Source organism: Crotalus tigris, unplaced genomic scaffold, assembly GCF_016545835.1.
Source record: "Crotalus tigris isolate CLP2741 ecotype Arizona unplaced genomic scaffold, ASM1654583v1 scf7180000023829.5930981, whole genome shotgun sequence".
Taxonomy (NCBI): Eukaryota; Metazoa; Chordata; class Lepidosauria; order Squamata; family Viperidae; genus Crotalus; species Crotalus tigris.
The window spans coordinates 4,682,082-4,703,298 of NW_024100213.1; the positions used below are offsets into that span (position 1 = coordinate 4,682,082).

The 21,217-nt window shown below is 36.6% G+C and overlaps 1 protein-coding gene and 1 long non-coding RNA gene across 4 annotated transcripts in view; one reads left to right on the forward strand and one right to left on the reverse strand.

Moving 5' to 3' along the window:
- Positions 1 to 1,026: 1,026 nt before the first annotated feature.
- Positions 1,027 to 3,891, forward strand: LOC120298267. Its single transcript, XR_005554023.1, has 2 exons — positions 1,027 to 3,450; positions 3,589 to 3,891. It is a non-coding gene; the product is annotated as an uncharacterized LOC120298267 (long non-coding RNA).
- Positions 3,693 to 21,217, reverse strand: part of CNTNAP5 (contactin associated protein family member 5) — a 382,046-nt gene continuing 364,521 nt past the window's right edge. For all 3 annotated transcript variants that reach the window (XM_039321794.1, XM_039321793.1, XM_039321792.1), the window contains 3 exons: positions 18,606 to 18,824; positions 11,747 to 11,818; positions 3,693 to 9,976 (listed from right to left, as the gene is read on the reverse strand). In XM_039321794.1, coding sequence (XP_039177728.1) covers positions 9,780 to 9,976; positions 11,747 to 11,818; positions 18,606 to 18,824 — 488 coding nt within the window. In that variant the 3' untranslated portion in view covers positions 3,693 to 9,779. The remainder of the gene's footprint in view (positions 9,977 to 11,746; positions 11,819 to 18,605; positions 18,825 to 21,217) is intronic.

Genomic DNA, 21,217 nt, shown 5'->3' on the forward strand with positions numbered 1-21,217 from the left:
TGCAGTGAACCCCAAAATGAATATTTGCAGAGCCTACTAGAGAAACAGAGGGCTAATGCAGAGACCAAGATGGTTTCCATCAAATCAAATGACACTACAAGCAATAAAAAGAGATTCATCACCTGGAAGGGAAGCTTTGCTATGGAAACCTGCCTGGCATAAGAGGAAACCTAGAATAAGATTGAAAAATGAACTTTAAAATTTCATATATTGGATTAAAGGCAACCTAGAACTATGGACTGATGTAAGGATTAAAATTATGAGTTTGAAGTAAAGAGATGTTTTAGATTTGGATTAAATTAATAATTAATTGAATGTTAATTAAATAAGATGACTTGTTTGTTTTATAACATGGATGTTTAACTATGATAACTAACTGGATGAAATTTGAATCCTGCTCAATCGATTGAAATGATTTAAGGTCTGATACTATTCTGTCACCTTAAAGAGATTGATTAACTGATGGATTAGACATGTATAGAATAGATAGATATATACATTTAGATATGTCTAGGATAGATTAATATTTTTGTTTAAAAATGAGATATTTTTATATAATGGATTAAAAGTAATCTAGAATATTAAGAATGTTTTTTTTAGAATGTTAAGTTCATTTGTATGAAAATTATTAGGTAATGGAATGAACAAAATTGAAGAGATGTTTTAGATTTGAATTGAATTATTAATTAATTGAAATTTAATAAGATGATGTGACTTTTTGATGATATGGGTATTATCAGTTATGATAATTAACTGGATGAGATTTGAATTCTGTTTAATGGATTGTAATGATTTAAGGTCTGATATTATCTTGTTAGCTTACAGAGATTGATTAATTGATGGATTAGATAGGTATAGGATAGATTAATATTTTACTTTAAACAGGGGAGATTAGTGGAAGAAGAAATAAACAAGATTTTGATAAAATTAAGAAAGTAGAACATATTTGGAAGGGATAGCTGAATTGAAAATATCTTTATTTAAAATTAATTTGATTACGGTATTGTAAATTTATAAAGGTTAAAAACAGATTCAGGTTGAATAAATTTAAGCTAGAATTGGATATTTTAAATACACTATGCTATTTGAGGGAAAAAGAGAGGGATTATTTGTGTATTGATTGTACTATGTATATATGTTTTGTTCTAGGATGTTTGATTATCCCAGCACCACAGTGTGTCCTGAATACTTTGTTTTAAGAAATAAAAAAACAATAAAATTTGTTTTAAAAAAATAGTGAAAAGTTATAAAACGATGCATCCAAGAACTCATCTGGAATGGCAATGGAAACCAAGCCAAATAATAAAATGGGACTTGGATAAATGTTATGACTCAAATAGTGGCATTTTTGCTTCCATTCCCCTCCCGCTAAGAATGAGGAATCTGATGAGTCCATGTTAATGTGTTTATGTTCTGAAATAAATAGTTCTATCCAACAATATTCTTCTATAGATGGAAGGACTTTTTCACAGCTCTTCTGTTAACTGAACTGAATTGGAATTCAAAAGAGGGAGAACAATTAGAAAAAAAGCCTTCATGCCATCAGTTTATCAATGTGTCTGTTTTAAGTGAAAATTTACTTGGGGATATTCTTCCTTTGGACAAAAATAGAAAAAAATCATCCATATAATTTTGTAGCTAATATTTCAGCTTGATTGAATATAACAATAAATTATATTAAATAATATTGTTCTCTTTTCCATTAAAATCTAATTTGTTTTGGGAGAAATTGCAAATAAAACCATTATGCTTCAAATGGACTAAAGTATTATTCTGACGTACAAAGGCATACGGCAGATATAAGTCTTTTGATGACACTAGCAATCAAATTCTTCCTGATAGGATATATTTCATATTAACTACCTAAATCCTTTAGATTGCTTGTGTAAGCTTAGTAAGTGCCAAGATGATACATCAAAGCCAGAAAACAAGTAATATAATGCCTTTTAATGAGATAGGAATGAAATTCAAGGTTTTAAGATTTATGCTAATTTCATTCTATTGATTTCAATGGGTCTAATTAAACTGCTTCTATTTAATGCACAGTGTATTATGTAGGACACATAGTGTCTTTCCTATGCAAGAAAGCCTCCAATTAACAGCATACAATGCAACATTGTGTAGTTAACAAATTAAGATAAGAAAATAGGACAGCAAGCTCAGTAAGGTTTAATGGACTCTCTAAATTGGTGAGTATAAAGTCTCTCTCTGCCTTAGAAGCTGAAAGGATTGCGTTAGATCTGTGTGTTCAGAAAGGTAAGTCACTTAAGGATTCAAAGTTTGGATTAAAAAAGTACTTGCATGCTTTTTCGGCCCTTGTAAATTCTCCTTCAATGCGACTGTACCACAGGGGCAAACTCTGTCCCCAATGTTTTTATTCATGCATTAGAATGCTTGCAGTGAACCCCAAAATGAATATTTGCAGAGCCTACTATGTGTATTCACTGTCTTGAGATTTTTATAAAAATAATAAAAGCAGGGTATAAACAAACAAATAGTTCCCCAGACTAGATACAGTAGACCAATTTCTGCAGAAGAGAACTTGAAATGCTTCTGAGCTAGAAACTAGAGATTCATTTTGTAATATAAACTCTGTGTGACCAATGAAGCGAGATAGAATGTCTGTACCTGTATATAAGTGTGTGAGTTGTGTGTTTGTCTGTCTGCTGGTGTGATCTATATGCATGTGTGTATCTGCTAGTGTGCATATATAAGGATTCAGAATCCAACTCTGGTTTATTGTCCAGAACTTCTCTTTTGATCTCATTAGAGATTCAGCTTGGGGCTAAATTTGGTACATTTTCAATGGACTTTTCTATCAAGGGAAAAAAAAAGAATGTGCAGCAGAGCAAACGGGTGATTTATAACAGCTGTGTTGAATAAGGGGAAAATATGGCACAATAATTTATAGGAGGAAAAGTTATTAGAATAAAAATGTGAATTCTACTTCTTTCTCCTTCCTCTTTTCAGAATGCAATTAAATGAGCCACGAATGAATGGTTCCCTGTTAGTGAAATCATATAAAATAAAATGACCTGACCAAAGGACTGTCAAAATAATGAGGAAAAATGTGCAATCCTTAAAAAGAGAAAGAACTAATTAATACCTGGAACTCTTTGGGCTTCTCCCTTGTTCTTCTTCCCTTATCTCACTCCACCCCTGCCATTAGCCATAATTCAGAATTTAACCTGAAGAAATGCTATTTATTTATCTGTATGGGCAAGAGAAGCTGGAAATACAGACATACATCTACTAAGTATCACCATAGCTACAAATTACATTAGGAAAGCTCCTCGTTATCAAATATTAAGCAAATGGAAGGACAGGGTCTGCTGGTTGTTGAAGGTTACATGAGATAGTATTCTTCAGTGAATTCTATACATAGAAGTGGTTGAGGACAATTAAGCTTTGGGTAGAAAGCATCTTATCTACAGATCCTCTAAAGCAGGGGTTCTCAACCTTGGCAACTTTAAGACTTGTGGACTTTAACTCCCAGAATTCCTCAGCCAGCTTTGCTGGCTGAGGAATTCTGGGAGTTGAAGTTCACAAGTCTTAAAGTTGCCAAGGTTGAGAACCCCTGCTTTAGAGGAAACAATGATTTTCAAACATACCTTCCTTCTACTGCTTTTCTCCTTCTTTCCAGAAAATTGCCATCAGTTTTATGCAGACCCTGTCAGCACCTTTTGGAAACAGGAGAAACAGATGGGAGCTCATGAACAAAACTAGCTAATAGGGGAGCAGGGAAGGCTTGTGAAGGAATTCTACGGGGGATGATTTCTGGAGACTGATGAGCAAGGGGAGTTTAGCTACTGGGTAATGAAGCCAGTGCGTCAAGTTCTATAGAAGTCTAACATAGGAATCAGTCTTCAAATTCAACAGTTCCTTAAAAAAGAATAGTAAAAAACAGTAAGTTGCACAAAACTAGAAAATTAGAAAGGGAGGGTGTGTTATCCAGTTTATTGGATCCAGACTCCAATATCAATCATTTGGCTGTTGGACATAAGTTATGGGTTTGTTCTGGGGGCAATGAGTTTTTGGCCTTTGGGAAGCAAGCCCATTCCCTTGAAACTCAGTGGCTGAATTGGAGATGTATAAACAAAGGCAGAGAAACATATAGAATACATGAGATCTGCCAGGATAATAGTTGTCTTCTGCTAGGGAAAAAGAGGCTTGAAGAAGAAAGACAGAACTTTAAGGTTAAGGGAAAAGTCATCATAGATGGATCCCAATCATTGGGTGATAGACCTATATCTTCTCATACCATGGAACTCCTCTGGCTGATGGAGAGTTTTTAGTTGTGAGTGGTTTAATCATTAAAAACACAGGCAAATGGGTTTGTGGTATCATGTAAATCACCTGGTAATTTGTTTACTTAGTGTAAAGATGGAAGATATCAGACACTTTATAGATAGGCTGCTTGATAGGGCTGGTGGGGAAGGGGACAGAACAGTTGTGCTCCATGTTGCATCAAAAGCATTGGGATGGGTTGTTGGTCTCTCCTAGAAGAGGAGGCCAATAGCCTTTCTAATTGTAGGCAAGTCCCAGAACTGCTAAGGTAGTCTATTTTGTTCTATCCAGGCCTAGTAGACAGAGTTCACTGTATGGATAAGACGGTGGTGCCAGAGAAATAAGTCTACATTTGTTAGGTATACTTTGGGGGATCCAATGGAGATGATTAAAAGATTTAAAACAAAAGGAAGTAATTAAGTTGTGGCATTGATTAGTACTAGATCTGCTTTGGCCACTCACTTAGATGACTTTAAAAGCTCTATATGGTGTAGCACTAGGATATCTTAGGAACTGCCTTGTTCAAAATGTCTGAGTTTTCTTGTTAGATCAAGAGAGAGACCCTGCTCAAGTTGCTGCTCCTGTGCGAAATGAGGGAAGACAAGATGACAAGTCTTTTGGGTTTTAGCAGGGGTCTTCAAACTTGGCCTTTTTATGACTTGTGGACTTCAACTGCCAGATTTCCTCAGCCAGGCACTCTGGCTGAGGAATTCTGGGAATTGAAGTCCACAAGTCATAAAAGGGCCATGTTTGAAGACCCTTGGGTTATAGCATCAACTGTATGGAATACCTTTACTATCGAGGCAAGTTTTGATCTTTTTATCCTGACTTTTGGAGAAACATCTGAAAATTTTCTGTTTAAATGGATATTTGCTACTGTGGAACAACAGAGGGGCAGGAATGGGGGAAAGCTGAAGTCACTTTAACAATGGCATGATTCATGTAAACAACTGCAGTGATACGCTTCACATCTGTGGCCAAAAGATCATAAAATTTTGTATGATTCACTCAACAACGGCCTTGTTTAGCAATGGAAATTCTAGTTCCAATTTTGGATGTAAGTTGATGACTGCCTATTGTTGACGACTGGAATTGTTTTGAAAGATTATTTGCTGCCCAGAATCACTTGTTAAATTCCAGGTGGCTTATCAGGATAGACCAGGGGTAGGCAACTGTGGCTTTTTTATGACTTGTGGACTTCAATTCCCAGAATTCTTGAGCCATCCATGTTCAATTGGATAACAAATAAGAATGTTAATTACAGGCTGAAATGCTGCTGACATCACCCAAAATGAAGCAACAACCTGGAAGGAGAAAGATTTCTTCATCCTAAAGCAAGGGTGTCAAACTGCCGGCCTGCGAGCCGGATGCATCATAGCGAAACTGCGCCCACCCCATTGCTGGCAATGGCAAAAAAGTCGTGATATGCCGCGACATGTCACGTGACATTGCGCGTTTGACAGCCCTGTCCTAAAGCATCAAACTGCAGTTGAGAGCTGGATGAGAGATTCTCTTTCCAGATAGAAAGATTCAGTAATAGCAGTGAGTAAATTCACTAGCAAGACAACAAACTCAAAGATTATAAATCTATCTTCAGATAAGAGATTCTCCATATCTTCCTGGATCACCTGTCAAGATGGGATGGGAAATTTAAATTCCAGTTCTATATCAGATCTTCACCTAAGAAAAGCAGGTGATGCAGTGCACCATATTAGCCATGATTTTTCTATGCTTTTCATTCAATTGACTCTTTGCAACTGAATGAAATACAGTTGTCTCTTCCTATCATGCGTTAAGGTTACTTAAAATGGGAGATAGCTGAAGGCACTTTTCCCCTTTTGTCTTCCCGACTATCACACATTTCCCTATTGTTCTGCAGCCTCTCTAGCTGTTTGCATTTCTTTAATGAGCCCAACAGAAGAATCACCTAACAGAACTCAGAGAAGTGTAATTTCTATTGAAGAAAACAGATGCTTTGAATTGCACTTCAAAACTAAAATAAAAGCAGGAGAATTTTGATGACTGAGAATGATCGAGAATAGCCAAAAAATCATCTCTGACATTTTTGCTATTTTTATCATTACATCCCACTAAATTACAGAATTTCTATGCTTTGGAGAAAGAATTATTATCAATTCTTTTCTGAATTGTGAGATGCCTAGAGTTGTTTGTTGAGATGGGCAGCTATAAAAATCAATCAAACAAAAACAAATTCAACCCGAAAATCTAGTTTCTGCTTCATAACCTGTCTTGGGTGGGGGTGGGAAGCAAACAAAGAGAAAAAAAACAGAACTAAATAAAACAAAACTTAATAGTCATATAAAATCTTTGTACAAAGTCCAGTACTATGCTGATACAAATATTGCACAGATGAGAGGGACTGGGTACTATATGGGATATCGTGAATAAACATGTATTTCTTTGCCAAACTAGACAATCAGCACACAGACACATACAGTTCAGCACACAAAGTCTGATTGCAGACTTAGTTTAAACTGGGAATGTACAACCTGGAAATCCAGGATTGATGTGGCTTTCCAGAGCCTTCAGCAAGGCTTCTCAAGTTTTGGGGGTCCAACTGCATTTTCTAATATGGCAGAAAAAAAAAAAACATTAAATATACCAAAAAGAATTGTACTAACAGTCTCACTTGAAACTGACATTATAATTAAGCTAAATTTAATATTTTTTCTGGATCAATTCATTCTCAGGCCAAAGATGATTCTTGGCTGCAAAAGAATTGCAAATCTCTGGCATCAGGGATCATAAGCAACCCAGAGTCACCTTGTAGAGGAGATGGGAGGCATAAGATTTTAAATAAAGTCAGTCAGTCAGTCAATCCAATCCTTGGTAGAAGATTCAAAATGAAATAGATATAAATACGAACCAAAAAGGAATCTAGACAATGATCTAGAATAGTATTTCTCAACCTTGGCAATTTTAAAATGTGTGGATCTCATCTCGGAAATTAAGTTACATATTATTAAAAAGAGACAAGATGGTTTTGATAATAATGTGTTCTTTAGGAAATTCACATTTTTTCAAAACATATTTGCAGGGGTAAGCCTTGGCATTTAAACTGTGGAGATTTTGTTTATATTTATATATCTAGTGCTTGGTCCCACCACCTTTAATGTTTGCATCTAAATTAAGTGCAAATGTCATTTCTTAGCAGCATCACTAAGCCATTTATTATGTGAGAGATTACACAATGTCCTAATACCTAAGAAGCTGCTAAAGTGTCTATGAATTGAAGGGGCTAATGCCTCTGGCTCAGCTATTGCTTCACGATCCAGTAAAAATTATTGATTGCATCTAACTTTATAAGATGGACTTTTGATTGAACAATCTTTTTTCTATAATGCATGGGGGGAGGAAGGGGATCCTCCTTTCCATAGGACCATGTTTTCTTCCATAAAAGTGGAGAAGGTTGTTGGAGAATGTTTGTCTGTGCATGCAATTTTCTTTTCTTTTTCAATGGGTGATTTACCACAATAGAGAAATTATAACCAAGGCTTTAAATTGGGACAGCAAATCCATACCCTGCATGAGTCAGACTCCCTACCACAATCATTGCTGAAAGTAGTGGCAACATTCATTATTGCAAAATTACATTGACTTTATCAAAACACTGCCACAGCATAATATGGGAATTCTCTCTCTCTCTCTCTCTCTCTCTCTCTCTCTCTGTATCTGATCATTCCCATTAATCATTCTGTTGAAATGGAAAAACTGCCAGGTTTGTTACTTAAGTAAATGTCACAAAACCCATCCTCCCTGATGTTTTGGTTCTTTCTATCATGGGAAGTACCATTTCTGAAAAAAAAAATGTTGATTTTATTCAGCTATAAACACCATCAGAAATGTGGTGGAACTGTTTCCCTAGACTGAATACTTGAGGAACTCTCCTCATTCAAGATGCTACATTAAAAATAAAGGGAGGGAGGGAGGGAGGGAGGGAGGAGGACAATTTTCAAATCAAAAAGTTCCACATCAAAATTAACAGGGAAAGAAAAAAAAGTGAAAATTTACATGTGGGTTTCCAGGGTGGGGCAATTTTAGCTACACTCCAGGAGTGATGATGATGATGATGGTAATAATAATAATAATAATAATAATAATAATAATAAAGTTGAAAGGGACCTTGGAGATCTTCTAGTCAGACAAGAAACCCTATGCCACTTCAGAAAATTGAAAGAGAGGCTGGTCGTCTGTGTCCCTGAAGTCCCTTAAGGCCTATTTAAATGTGGTTTCATGAAGGGCTCGCAGACAGGTTGCACATCCCGAGTCACACCTACATTGAAGGTGGTACAGAGGAGCACTGCTTAAGTCCCATTTCAAGGCCCTTTGGATTTTGCCCAAGAGGGAGAGCAGAGAGGCGCAACAAGGAGGAGGAAGTTGCCATTCCCCAAGAAACTAATGGGAATGGTGATGCTCAGGGGTTATGCATTCATTGGGCAGGCTTGGGCCTCTCTGGATTTGCTGAAACACTGAGCACATGACACATCTCCCGCCTCCTTGGCCCTCCTCACAGGGCTCCTCTGGCCCAGTCATAAATTATCCCTTCAAAGAAAAAAACCAAGTGACCCTTAGATGAAGAACACTTACAAATTATTTTGGAAAGCCAGAGGCATCGCTGGATCCTCAAGCCCAATGGAAATGTTTCTGTCTTCTCCAACTTTAGGCCAATTCTACTGAAGGCTTGTAAGCTCTTCTATCCTGGAGGACATGAGTGATTGAGGCATGTCTTTTACAAAAGCCAGGCTGTGTCTCAGAGTCTTCACAAGCCCACCTTGAGTGCCAGGTGATTCTTGAGCCAAACTGACCCAGAATCTAAAGGGGTTATGCAAGGAGGGCAAGCACTTGACAGATTTATCCCATTGGTCTCAGCTCTCTCTGCAGAAAGTAATATGGTTTTGCAAACTCTGACCTTGTGTTGGACAAATGTTTCAGCTTGAAGGAAAGGAAGTGATCAAAAGGAACATAAAATAAAATAAAAAGTTGTTCCAGATCCTTAGTTTGCAAATTCAGCAGAGCACCACAGACACAAAATATAATTATGCCTATTTGCAGAACAAAGGATTTGGCTCATCTTAAATACGTTTTAGTGAGATAATTCGATCTTATTCTTTCACACTACCTTGTTGCAATAGCTGTAATGCTAAATAATTAACTTGCACACTTTACCTCTAGTATATATCACTCAGGTCCAACATGAAATGGTCCAGAAAGCAACATTTCAGAAATCCAGAAACTAAATAGTCAACCATGCATGTAATGACAAACAAAGTTAGAATACATGTTTGCTTGAGCAGTTAGGTGTTATCTATGGTGACCTTGGATGGAGAACAGTGCAGTTCTGCCTATATCTTCAGTGTCTATTAGTTCTTTCCAAAGAGTGGGGAAATTCCAAAGTAACGGATTAAAAACACCATCACCACCACCACTACTATCATCATCATGGAAATGCCAAAGTGTAACAAGGGAGTCTTTTAGATAAAGTATTCTCGTTTGCATTCGCTCACTGGGTTCTGTAAGTCAACCTCAGTCTTAAAAGAACGGTCAAGGTGTTCTGGATACTCTTTTTCCTTTGTCTGGCTGTTCCGATGAGTCTGTTTGTGCCGATAGAGGACTCTGCTCATAATGGCCACAATGCAAAAGATGATGAAGATCACAACTGCAATAACACCTGAGGTGCAAAAGACAAAATATGAACATAAAGAGAAATTCAGAGTGAGGTAAGTGGCCTATTCAGCAGAATAGATTTCGTTTTGTTGTGAAGTTCACTGTTGCTATTGAAGTGAAATTTGCCTATAGTCATACAAATGTGTTATACTCAACGTTTTTAAGAAGAGACTGGATGGCCACTTGTCTGAAATGATATAGGGACTCCTGCTTGAGCAGGGGGCTGGACTGGAAGACCTCCAAGGTTCCTTCCAGCTCTATTCTGATTATATTACATTTAAAGTGAACTTTGTCTATAATCCTACAAGTTTGTTATACTAAACCTCAACTTCTTCCTGATCTCAACAGAGAACCAGCCAAACCTGGCTGCACTATATTTCATGCTGAATTACTCCAGCAAACATTGTTCATGCACAAATTATTATTATGCAAGATTTCACTGCTATTTCATTGGTGAGTATTGATTAGGAAAATGGCAAGCTATTCTGCAGTCCCTCATATGGCTTCTAAATATACTTTTGAGATTTTGAGGTCTTCAGTAGATGGTGAGACATCTAGAGGTAAGGGTGGTACTCATGCAGGAGGAAAGAGAGGAGAACCATTGTGGAAATCTGCTCACATGATGTTGGGAATAGCCAATCCTCTCCTCCCAGATGAAGCCTAAATGAATATACTTTGTTACCAAGTTTCCATGGCATCTAAGTACCAATCTGCCTACAAATAGAAGTTATCCATTGATAAGAATTTTCAATTATCATAATTACTATTGAGGGGAGTTAAAACATTCATGGTCTCAAGTCAATCTGGCCGAAATTGGATATTCATTCAATTGGATTGGGATGGTCAATCCTTAATGGATGTAGTACTAATTCAATTACTTTCTCTTTGGTACTCTAATTCATATTACTTAATTGTGAAGTCCAATGGGTCATAAACTTTGAAACTACTTCACTGAACTGTGCAATGAGACAAAGAAGATGAGTGGCCACAAATAAAATCAGAAAATTGTGCTCATCTTTCAAAATGCTTTTTGGAACTATGCTGCAGAACACAAAACCGATCTAAGCTATCTTCTAAAGCTCTGGCCACATTAGCAATAGAAACAGTTACAGGACAACTGCATTAGCTGGCAATTAGTTACAATCCATTTTCAATGGTTAGGAATTCCTCCTGAGGAAAAGCAAACTAAGATAAAAAGGACAGATCCTGCCAATAATATTTTGCTTTTCCATGCTCACATTTCTGATGTTGCTAGAGATAAAATTGTGGATGGATAAAGAAATCACTGGGAGTGGCACATGTAATTGCATTCTCCATGGCTTTCAGCAGGATTAAAACAGCAAAAAGAAAAGAAAAGAAATCCTATAAAAATTTAGAAATATTATTTTTCCTCTACCCTGCCTACATACAACTTCAAATCAGAAATATTGGACAATTGATAAATGTAAGAGAAAGTTCTTTTAGTAGTTATAGCCACTTAAAAGAAAATGAGGGTTGAAGAATCACTAAGGCAAGCTGCATTGGAATAGCAATAGCACTGAGACAATATAGTGCTTTACAATCCTCTCTAAGTGGTTTATAGAGTCAGCATGTTGCCCGCAACAATCTGGGTCCTCTTTTTACTGACCTTGGAAGGATGAAAGGCTGAGTCAACGTTGAACCAGTCAGGATTGAACTGCTGGCAGATGGCAGAATTAATCTGCAATACTGCATTCTAACCACTGCACCACCACAGCTCTTGATTGAAAAAAAAAACATGATTTGGTCAACTTACCTCCAATGATGGCTGAATCGCTTCTGACACCATTGCTGAGTGGTTCTTTATCATCGGCCTTCCCAAATGGATCTGTAATTCATAAGGAAAACCAAGGTAATGCTTATACCACTAAGGTGCTAATCTTTTTTTCTGGCTGAAACTCATACTTGACCTTTGAGAGACATCCCAGAGGCCATCTTCCAAAAACATGTGGATGCAGCCAAGATAATAAAATAAATTTTGTTTTATTTCATTCACTCTGATCTTGACAGAAAATTAATCAACTACTCTTCAACCATATATGTACTAATTTTGAATTGTACCTGGAATCCAACTGGCAACCAATGCAGCTCACAGAACTGAGGTGTCACATATGCTAAACAACAGGCACCCACAACTGTCTGTACTCCTGCATTTTGCACCAGCTGACAGTTCTGAATATTTTTCAGGGGTAACTCCAGATAGAGTGCATTGAACTATTCCAACTGGGATATGAGGAACGTATGAATGACTGTGAGTACAGCCTCCAGACATCTATAAACATATCCATATATTAAACAATAAAGAAACATAATGCATGATTCTCTCTCTCTCTCTCTCTCTCCCTCCCTCCCTCCCTCCTTCTCACTCTCTCTCTCCCTCCCCCCCTCTCATTTACCTGTCTTATATACCAAGTTATACTCTGCTATAAGCTGATGATCTCCAGCTGGGCTGATAGATATTGACATTCTCTGCCCATCATGGCTTTGATCAATCAAAGCTTTCATGTTTTTTAGTAAGTTATAGAGGATACTACCCTTAGTTATACCTATTATCCATTTATTATTCCCTGCTGTCAGTAAGGATAATTTGGACACATGTCAGCCAGTATGTCACAAGAACAACCAAAGCTTGTTTTAATTAAACCATGCTCACCTAATTCTATGCAACTTAGAATCTTTGATCTGAACAAGCCAACATACTGTTACATACTGTTACATCTGGCTTGCATAAATTTAATTTTATTTAAAATTAAATAAAACAACTTAGTTGATATGATTATAGTTAAATGTAAGTAAAATAAAATTTTAGTTGCTTATTCCCCTTTATTTTTTCTTTTCCATCACATAGGAAACTACAGCTTATGGCAATTCTTATAAAGTTCCTGGGAGTCACTGAAAAGCCTGAGGCCTCTGATTATATATTCTTAAATTAATAAAACAATATTAGAATTAAGAAATATTCCCTTCTGGTTATTTTTAATTAATCATTTATTTTTTTTAACGTAGAAGTGAATTTAAATTTTATATTTTATATTAGAAAGTGTTTTTTTTAAGTGAGGAAGTAACATTAAAAATGGAAGGAAAACTATGTATTTGCAATGAGATGTATGCATGAATAACTGGATATCTTTTTACCCAGAGGCATAAGTAGTAAACAGAATTCATTTCAGATTGATAGATGAAAACCCATTGGCAGTAAATTCCACTTTGAGTCTCTTCTGCATTCTGCAGAATCAGGAGATGGAGACATGCTGACCAGTGCATATTTTCCACTGCAGAGATTCCCCCCTCTCAACCCCCCCGCCCCCCCAAACAATAACAACAACAATCTGGTTGTATTTTGCACAGAAATAAATAAATAAAAAACCCTAACTTTTCTATACATGTGTCTTTGGCGCATCACTCTGGAACTTATCTCATATTAGTCAAGTGAATTACACAGAAATAATGATGGTAATGCATTTCAAAATATCCCCAAATGTATTCATAGCATACAAAGGTGGCTTGGGATCGAAAGAAAGTGCAAGTTGAAGCACCCAATTTTTGCTGATTCGCCACAATCTTTGGCATTTTTCCACACGGTACCTCTATTGATCTGAAAAGCTTCTCAACCATGACTGTAACTTTTTGTGGATTAGCAACTGCCTCAGACTTTTTTGGGAAGAGTCTATCAGTTTCATTGCAACTTACCCAGAATGAAAAAACTAAGATTCTGAGCCACAGGAGAAAATGATGCCTTTCAAATCCAGTGACCACAGAAAAATAAGCCAGACTTTTAATAAAGTTCATTCAGAAGAAACACGTCAGTTAAATAAACATTTGGCAACAAATAGTATTTGCCCAATTAATACAAATTAATGTTAGCTAAGAATGTTAGCTAAGAAATCAACACAAAAAGTTAAGAATTAATTGCTTTCAAATAGCATATTTGGTGTAATTATCTCTCTTTCTCTCCTATACACATACACACAGAATGAAAGAGAGCAGAGAGAGAGAGGGGGGGGGGAAGGCAGAGATAAAACAAAATAAAGTCAAGATAGCCTATTTTTAGGCTTGTTTATTTATTTGTTTGTTTATACATCTTATATCCTGGCAGGTCATTACAAATTTCATGGGCCTTTGATTGACAATAGTTGCTCACATTTACTCTAGAGCACTAGCAAATAAGAATAGATTTGCATGGAGAAAGAGCTCACCCACATCTTTTAACACATTCCTGGAAAAAACACTTAAGGTGCTGCCAATCTGCATTAGTCAGAATTGCTTTTAACAGCTATGACAAGACAATCTAGTGACTACAAAAGAGGGAGAAAGCACATGGAACTCATTCAACACAAGGAGCTTATAATAATTTGTTACTATTTCTTGTTAACAGATTCTAGTGTTTTCTTCATAATATCTCAGACGCAATGAATGAAATGAAATGGTGATTTGGAAGGAATCCAAACAGTTTTAGAACAAAAGAAACAAGGCAATAATGCTGAATTTGTAATTAAATAGGAAAGAGAAACAGAATCATTTCAGGACATATCCTTCCAGTTTACTGGAAGCAACAAGAGTTTGTTGGATTATATAATTCACTCTTTAAGCTGAAGTAGGTTTTATAATATAGAATGCCTTTTTGGGGTAGGAGACGAACATATTGTTCTTTTATACTGAAATGAATTTTAGTATAATTTATACTAAATTATATTTCATTTTAATGTATTATGGCCACTCACTTTTACTCCAGAAGACTCAGGACAGCTTAGAATAAAAATAAAATAATAAATAAAATAAAATAAAACCTGTTCAAAACATAAAACAAGGTGAGGCAGTGTGGACAAAAAGAGCCAAACCAATAAAAACACAAAAATATGATAGACTTTCATAGCAACACTAGTACCAAGCCTGGGAAATCAATATCCTTTGGTGAAAAATGATCTGAAAGCCACGTGGGTATGTGCATGTGTATGTATGCACATTTCCAACTTATAGTAATACTAACCCTAGCTTTACAATGTCCTCTCCTTTCCAAAATAAACACTTAAGATGCCCAAGGGAGTATTTAATTATTACAAGCAGGAAATGAACTGCTTGGATCATCATCAGGGTATAATGTGTCTCTCCTTAAAACCAGAGAGGATAAGAGACAAGCATAACACAACAGCTTCTGCCAGCCTACACATTTCCTGATTATCTGAGGTGATAAAGTTCAAGCAACTAATTCATTATACTGAGTGATTATTTTTTTTAAAAAAAATGTTAAAAATCTCTCTTTCTAGATAACTACTCCGAACCTATCAGATGACGAGATACAGACCAGAAACAGGCTTGTATGGATCAGTTTCTTGTAGGCCAGGGGGGCCCAGCTCCTGGGCCACAGCTTAATAATGGGACATGGCCTGTTCAGAACAGGGCCTGGAAGTGGCAGGAACACACACACACACACACACACACACACACACACACACACGAAGATCCAATTGCGCAAGCTTGTGCAAGTGGAGCTCCACGTGTGCGCACTTGTCCACCGGAACCATCCCCTCCCCCCTGCCATTCTGCCAAGCTGGAAAGGTTGAGGACCACTGTTGTAGGCAAACCACACCCTTACTTATTAACTCCCCATTTTTCTACACTTCCATGGAACATCATTCATTCTCTTTACTGACAAGCTGATTTTTGAAAAAAAAAAAAACAACCAAAACCCAGATTTTAAATAGTCTGGGAATTCAATTAAATGTGTTTAATAATTCTTCCACTTGCCTATCGTATCTTTTTTGTTTTCCACAACTAAACCCTGATGAAAGTACGATGTTACTAAATAAATATCTTTTGTGCAATGTCAACCTCCAGTGTTTAAATTCTATTCATGTAGCTTTACTGACTCAAAAGTAAAGATTTCATGGCCTGCTTATTTTAGCAAAGAAAGAACTACAAATAAGATCAAAGAACTACAAATAAGATCAAAGACAATGGTAATATTATTATAGGCAATAATTTGTTACAGCATATTACTAATGTTGTTATTTTGTGCAGTTATTGTATTGTATACATTGTAAAAAAATTACTACGAATAATATCCAGTTTATTTTGCATGCAGCTCACTTCCACTCAATCCCCTATCCAGATCACAGAAATTCTGGCTACTACTCAACTCAGCTTGATATAACATACATATATACATACATACATACATACATACATACATACATACATATATATGCTGGAAAATTTGTATAAAAATACGACTCCTGGGTATGTCTATGGTACGAATAAAATACGAACACCAGGAGAATATAAATATAAAAATATACTTTACTAAAAGCTGTCAAGCTTTCGTTTGGAAACTCCAAACATCATCAGGGCTAAGGAGCCAGTAAACAATGATGACTTAAATGGGTTTTGCCGGCATCTGCACCTGGCTCATGGACCGCGTCACCGGTCCCGGCCGGTTAAAGGGGTGGTGGAGGAGATGAATGTTAGTAATGAGATAGTGGAAGGAATGATCCGGAAGAACCATAGAAGGAAGCGCAAGGAGAGTAATAAAGAAACATCTGGAACACTAATTAACCGGCCGGGACCGGTGATGCAGTCCATGAGCCGGGTGCAGATGCCGGCAAAACCCATTTAAGTCATCATTGTTTACTGGCTCCTTAGCCCTGATGATGTTTGGAGTTTCCAAACGAAAGCTTGGCAGCTTTTAGTAAAGTATATTTTTATATTTATACTCTCCTGGTGTTCGTATTTTATTTGTACCATATATATATATATATATATATATATATATATATATATATATATATATATATATATACGATTAAAAAGGTTAAAAATATGAACCCTGGGAATATTCATAGTGAAGATATAAAATGAACACCAGGGTAATAAAAACTGTAAAAGTTTTTAATAAATTAAAACTATAAAAGTTTTAATTTATTAAAAACATAGAATACACACGAATGCTTTTAATAACGTAAAAAAGGGGAGAACTGAGGAAGAGCGCTGCAACCAGGAGGGACGCGGCTTGACCGCTGTGCACATACCCCCTGGACCGAGTACTCGGAGTAGGACACGCGCAAGACAGCTGGGCATGATAACGGACAAGAGACGATCCCTCCACCTTGCGGAACACCCCCCCATGCTGCACCGGACCCGTGGCAATTTACGAGATCATCAGGATGACGGACACATTAAAAACGAAAGTATTGAGACCGGAAATGAACGCGATCCTAGAAGTAACAACCGGACAAGATATGGTGGAGAAAGGAATGTAGAATGTGCACTACCACCTGAGCCTGAGGGGAGGTTAGAATATAAAGGCAACCGAAATAACTGGAATTGCCATCTAGCTAATTCGGAGTTGGGAGAGTTGGAGACGGATGAAGATAAAAATGCAACCAAAAAGAGAAAAGAAGTACAGGTTAATTGCACACAGCTGAACCAATTAGGCCCGATGACAAGATCGAGGAGCCGGGCGCAGACCTCGACATGCCTATAAAAAGACCTTCTCATTCTCTGGCGCGCCAGCCCTGAGGATGCCGGCAGGTGACGGCGAAAGCTTGGCGCTTTTTAAAACTTTTATAGTTTTAATTTATTAAAAACTTTTAGTTTTTATTACCCTGGTGTTCATTTTATATCTTCACTATATATATATATATATATATATATATATATATATATATATATATATATATATATATATATGTTTTCTGAGGTTTTCGCGGGTATTTGTATGTAGGTCTTTGGTTGTTCGGGTTTTCTCCCGTGTAAAATTGCTGCTCAAAGCACGAAGCTGAAAACACCAGCCTGAAGATGACGAATGGGACTTCGTCGAAATGTCGCCAAGACACTTCCAATTTTACGCGGGAGAAAACCCGAACAACCAAAGACCTATATATATATATATATATATATATATATATATATATATATATATATATATATATAAAGAGGCACAGAACTTTCCAGACACATTGGAAACAATGCTGTGGGTAATTACATGGCTGGTTGCTTATCCTATTAATGAACATCACATCACAAATATAGAAAATAGGATACCAGGGGGACATGATAGTAATATTCCAGTATTTGAGACACTGCCCCAAGGAGGAGGGATCATTTTTTTTCCAAAGCACCAGAAGGCAAGACAAGAAACAACGGATGGAAACTGACCAAGGAGAAAAGCAACCTGGAATTAAGGAGAAACTTCCTAATAGTGAGGATAATTAACCAGTGGAACAGCTTGCCTTCAAACGTTATGGCTACTTCATCATTCGAGGTTTTTAAGAAGAGACTGGACAGCCACTTGTCTGAAATTATATAAGGACTCCTGCTTGAGCAGAGTGTTGGACTAGAAGACCTCCAAGGTCCCTTCCAGCTCTATTCTAATTATTATTATTATTTGTAGAAACAGGGAGGTGAATGGGAATGATGTAGTCAGCATAATTAAGATACCATATTGCATCTTATTTGCATATTGCCTAGAATCTCTTGAATAAAACAACTTGTTAATCTATAAAAATCAAAGCATGTTCCATTTTTATACATACCATATTTCCATCATCTACTATTAAACTAAGCATCGAATAAGAAATATTACTAAACAAGTTACCTGTACAATGTGCTGAACATACCTGAGGAAGAGTAAATTGAAGTTGCTGTATTTTCATCTACTTCAACCAATGACCTGCAGTTTGATTCAGACAATGAACCCAGGACTGTCACTGGTGCTAGGTTGGGATGTCTTAAGGCAGCTTTCAGTGGAGCAATATGGTTATACTGTACAGAAGACATGCATCCAATGAATCCAAAGGTGTTTGCCTTGGAGATTTCCAGATCCAGGCCCTGACTATCTGTAAAATACAAAGCAAATAGGAGCTCTTTCATTTATACTGTAATTCCATAAGAACATTAAAGGACAGCCGGCATTAATTTCCACCTATTTAACCATTCATTTAATTATTTTTTTATCAATTCATGTAATGCAATCTTCAATCCATGGCTGGAAACTTGCTACATTGTTATTTGCCTATTTTTTTCCACCTAGCTGAATGATCCAATAATAATTTTAATGAATTCCAACAGAAAGAAAGCTGGAATTAGGTCTTAAGATTTAGGGAACATGCTTACTCCAAGTCTGTGAAATGACTTGCTTAGTAGATTTGAGATGCTGCAAACATAACAGAGATAATCTGCATATAATACAAATAATATATTCAGAAACACTGATATTGAGATATACGTAATATGATATGTTGAGGGGGGAACACTTTGAAGAGAAGCCCCCTAAACACATGATTAAGTAGTGAATTCTAAATATTATGTTTTCCTTGGTGTTTCTTAACTTTGAACTAATGATATTATGGTTGTGATAATTTTGGTTTTTGAACAATTTATGTATGACTTCAACATCACGTTGTGGTGGTGCAGTGATTAGAATGTAGTATTGCAGGCTAATTCTGATAACTGCCAGCAGTTTGATTCTGACCGGCTCAAGGTTGACTCAGCCTTCCTTCCTTCCGAGGTCGGTAAAGTGAGGACCCAGATTGTTGGGGGGAGGGGACAATATGCTGACTGTGTAAACCGCCAAGAGAGAGCTGTAAAGCACTATGAAGTGGTATATAAGTCTAAGTGCTGTTGCTATTTGGGTCATTCATGGCTATGCTCCTGGTTCACAATTATGCTTGTCTGAGCAGTTTGAGGTATAAAGAAAAGGGGAGGGAGAAATAGAAAATCCACATTTCTATGAAAATCATTGGAAAAGGCAATATGATTTATAAATCATGCAGCAAAGTTCAAAACACACTGCACAATTTATAAATCTTTGACAAGACAATTATCATTGATCATTTCTTTCACAATTTGGCTTTTTAATAATCAGTTTCCTGTGGGTTATATCCTGTGGTTTCTGTGGTTTTATATAATTTGGGAGCTCTAGAATCATGGTGCTACAAAACAATACCACTAACAAAGTGGGAAAGGTCTCACTTCCTAGATGTCAAGTTTACTTTTTTAGTATACCTAAGTGCAGGTATAATAAAGTAGGTTTTTTTTTTAAAAAAAATATACTAGCTGTAGGACATAAAGATCAGGATTTAAAGAAGCATTCAATACTTGCATCCAGTTCTTATTATAAATAGATAAACTTGCTGACTTTGTTGTGCTTTGGAAATCAAGCTACATCATTGATGGGGACTGAAGTGCTGGAAGTCCACACCGAATAGACTGTCTGAGATACAGATAAAAAGTACATGGGGCTTTCATGTGCCTAAGTATCAACTTTATGTTGTGCTAATATGTCATAATATATAATTCTCTCTCCCTTTCTCTCTCTCTCTCCCCCTCCCTCCCCGACCCCTCTGTATTATAGTGCAGGATTTCTTTGAAATATTGCAAAAACATCTAGGGAGAACTGTCCTATGGTCATGCATTTCCTTGGCCCAAAGGTAAAAACTACTTCCTACATCAGATGGAGAGTTAAGAACATGGAAAATGACTTCTCCATTTATAACCTATGGACTCGCTTTCCTTCTTGCCTGATATCATTAGTCACGGCCAGAGTTATGGTACAATGCAGAAAATTAATCATATGTTCAGATTGCCAGTGTGCTCAATGGTGTTTCGAAGTCAACATTATCACATATGTGGTTCACTCAAGGACAATTTTATCAGATACCCTTTTAAACGTTGCTAGTGAGCTGACAAGATTTATGTAACTTCACCTGAAACAAACATCATATCTACCATAGTCTTTATATTCCGGTCTAGAAATGAACAATGAAGCTAGTTTGCTTACTTTTCAGGCCATCTTGTATGTTTTATAGAAAAAGAGTTGCCCCTCCCCCCTCTATGAGCACAGAATATTTTGCATAATAAAGGTAGCTGACTAAAATGACTCTTATACAGAAAGAATATTATAAAGGTTATATAAAAGAATTTATGAGAAAAAAATTTTTTCCTCAACTATCAGATTAACATGGTTGAAGTTTCTCATATATTTTGATGGCAACGCTTGTCAGCTCAGCAATATTGGCTGCTATGTATGCTTACAGATGGAACTAAAAGTTTGATTGCATTTGATATACACACTTTAAAATAAATTTTGATTGTGATGTCTGCCTTGCCAGCAGAGAAGTGTTTTCATTCTTCAACAGCAGACAGGAGAGCTCTGCCTCTAACTTTGACCTAGCTATCCAGTTGACCCAGAAGCTAGAAAGAAAAGAAACTTTTCTTTGTGCAAGTCTTT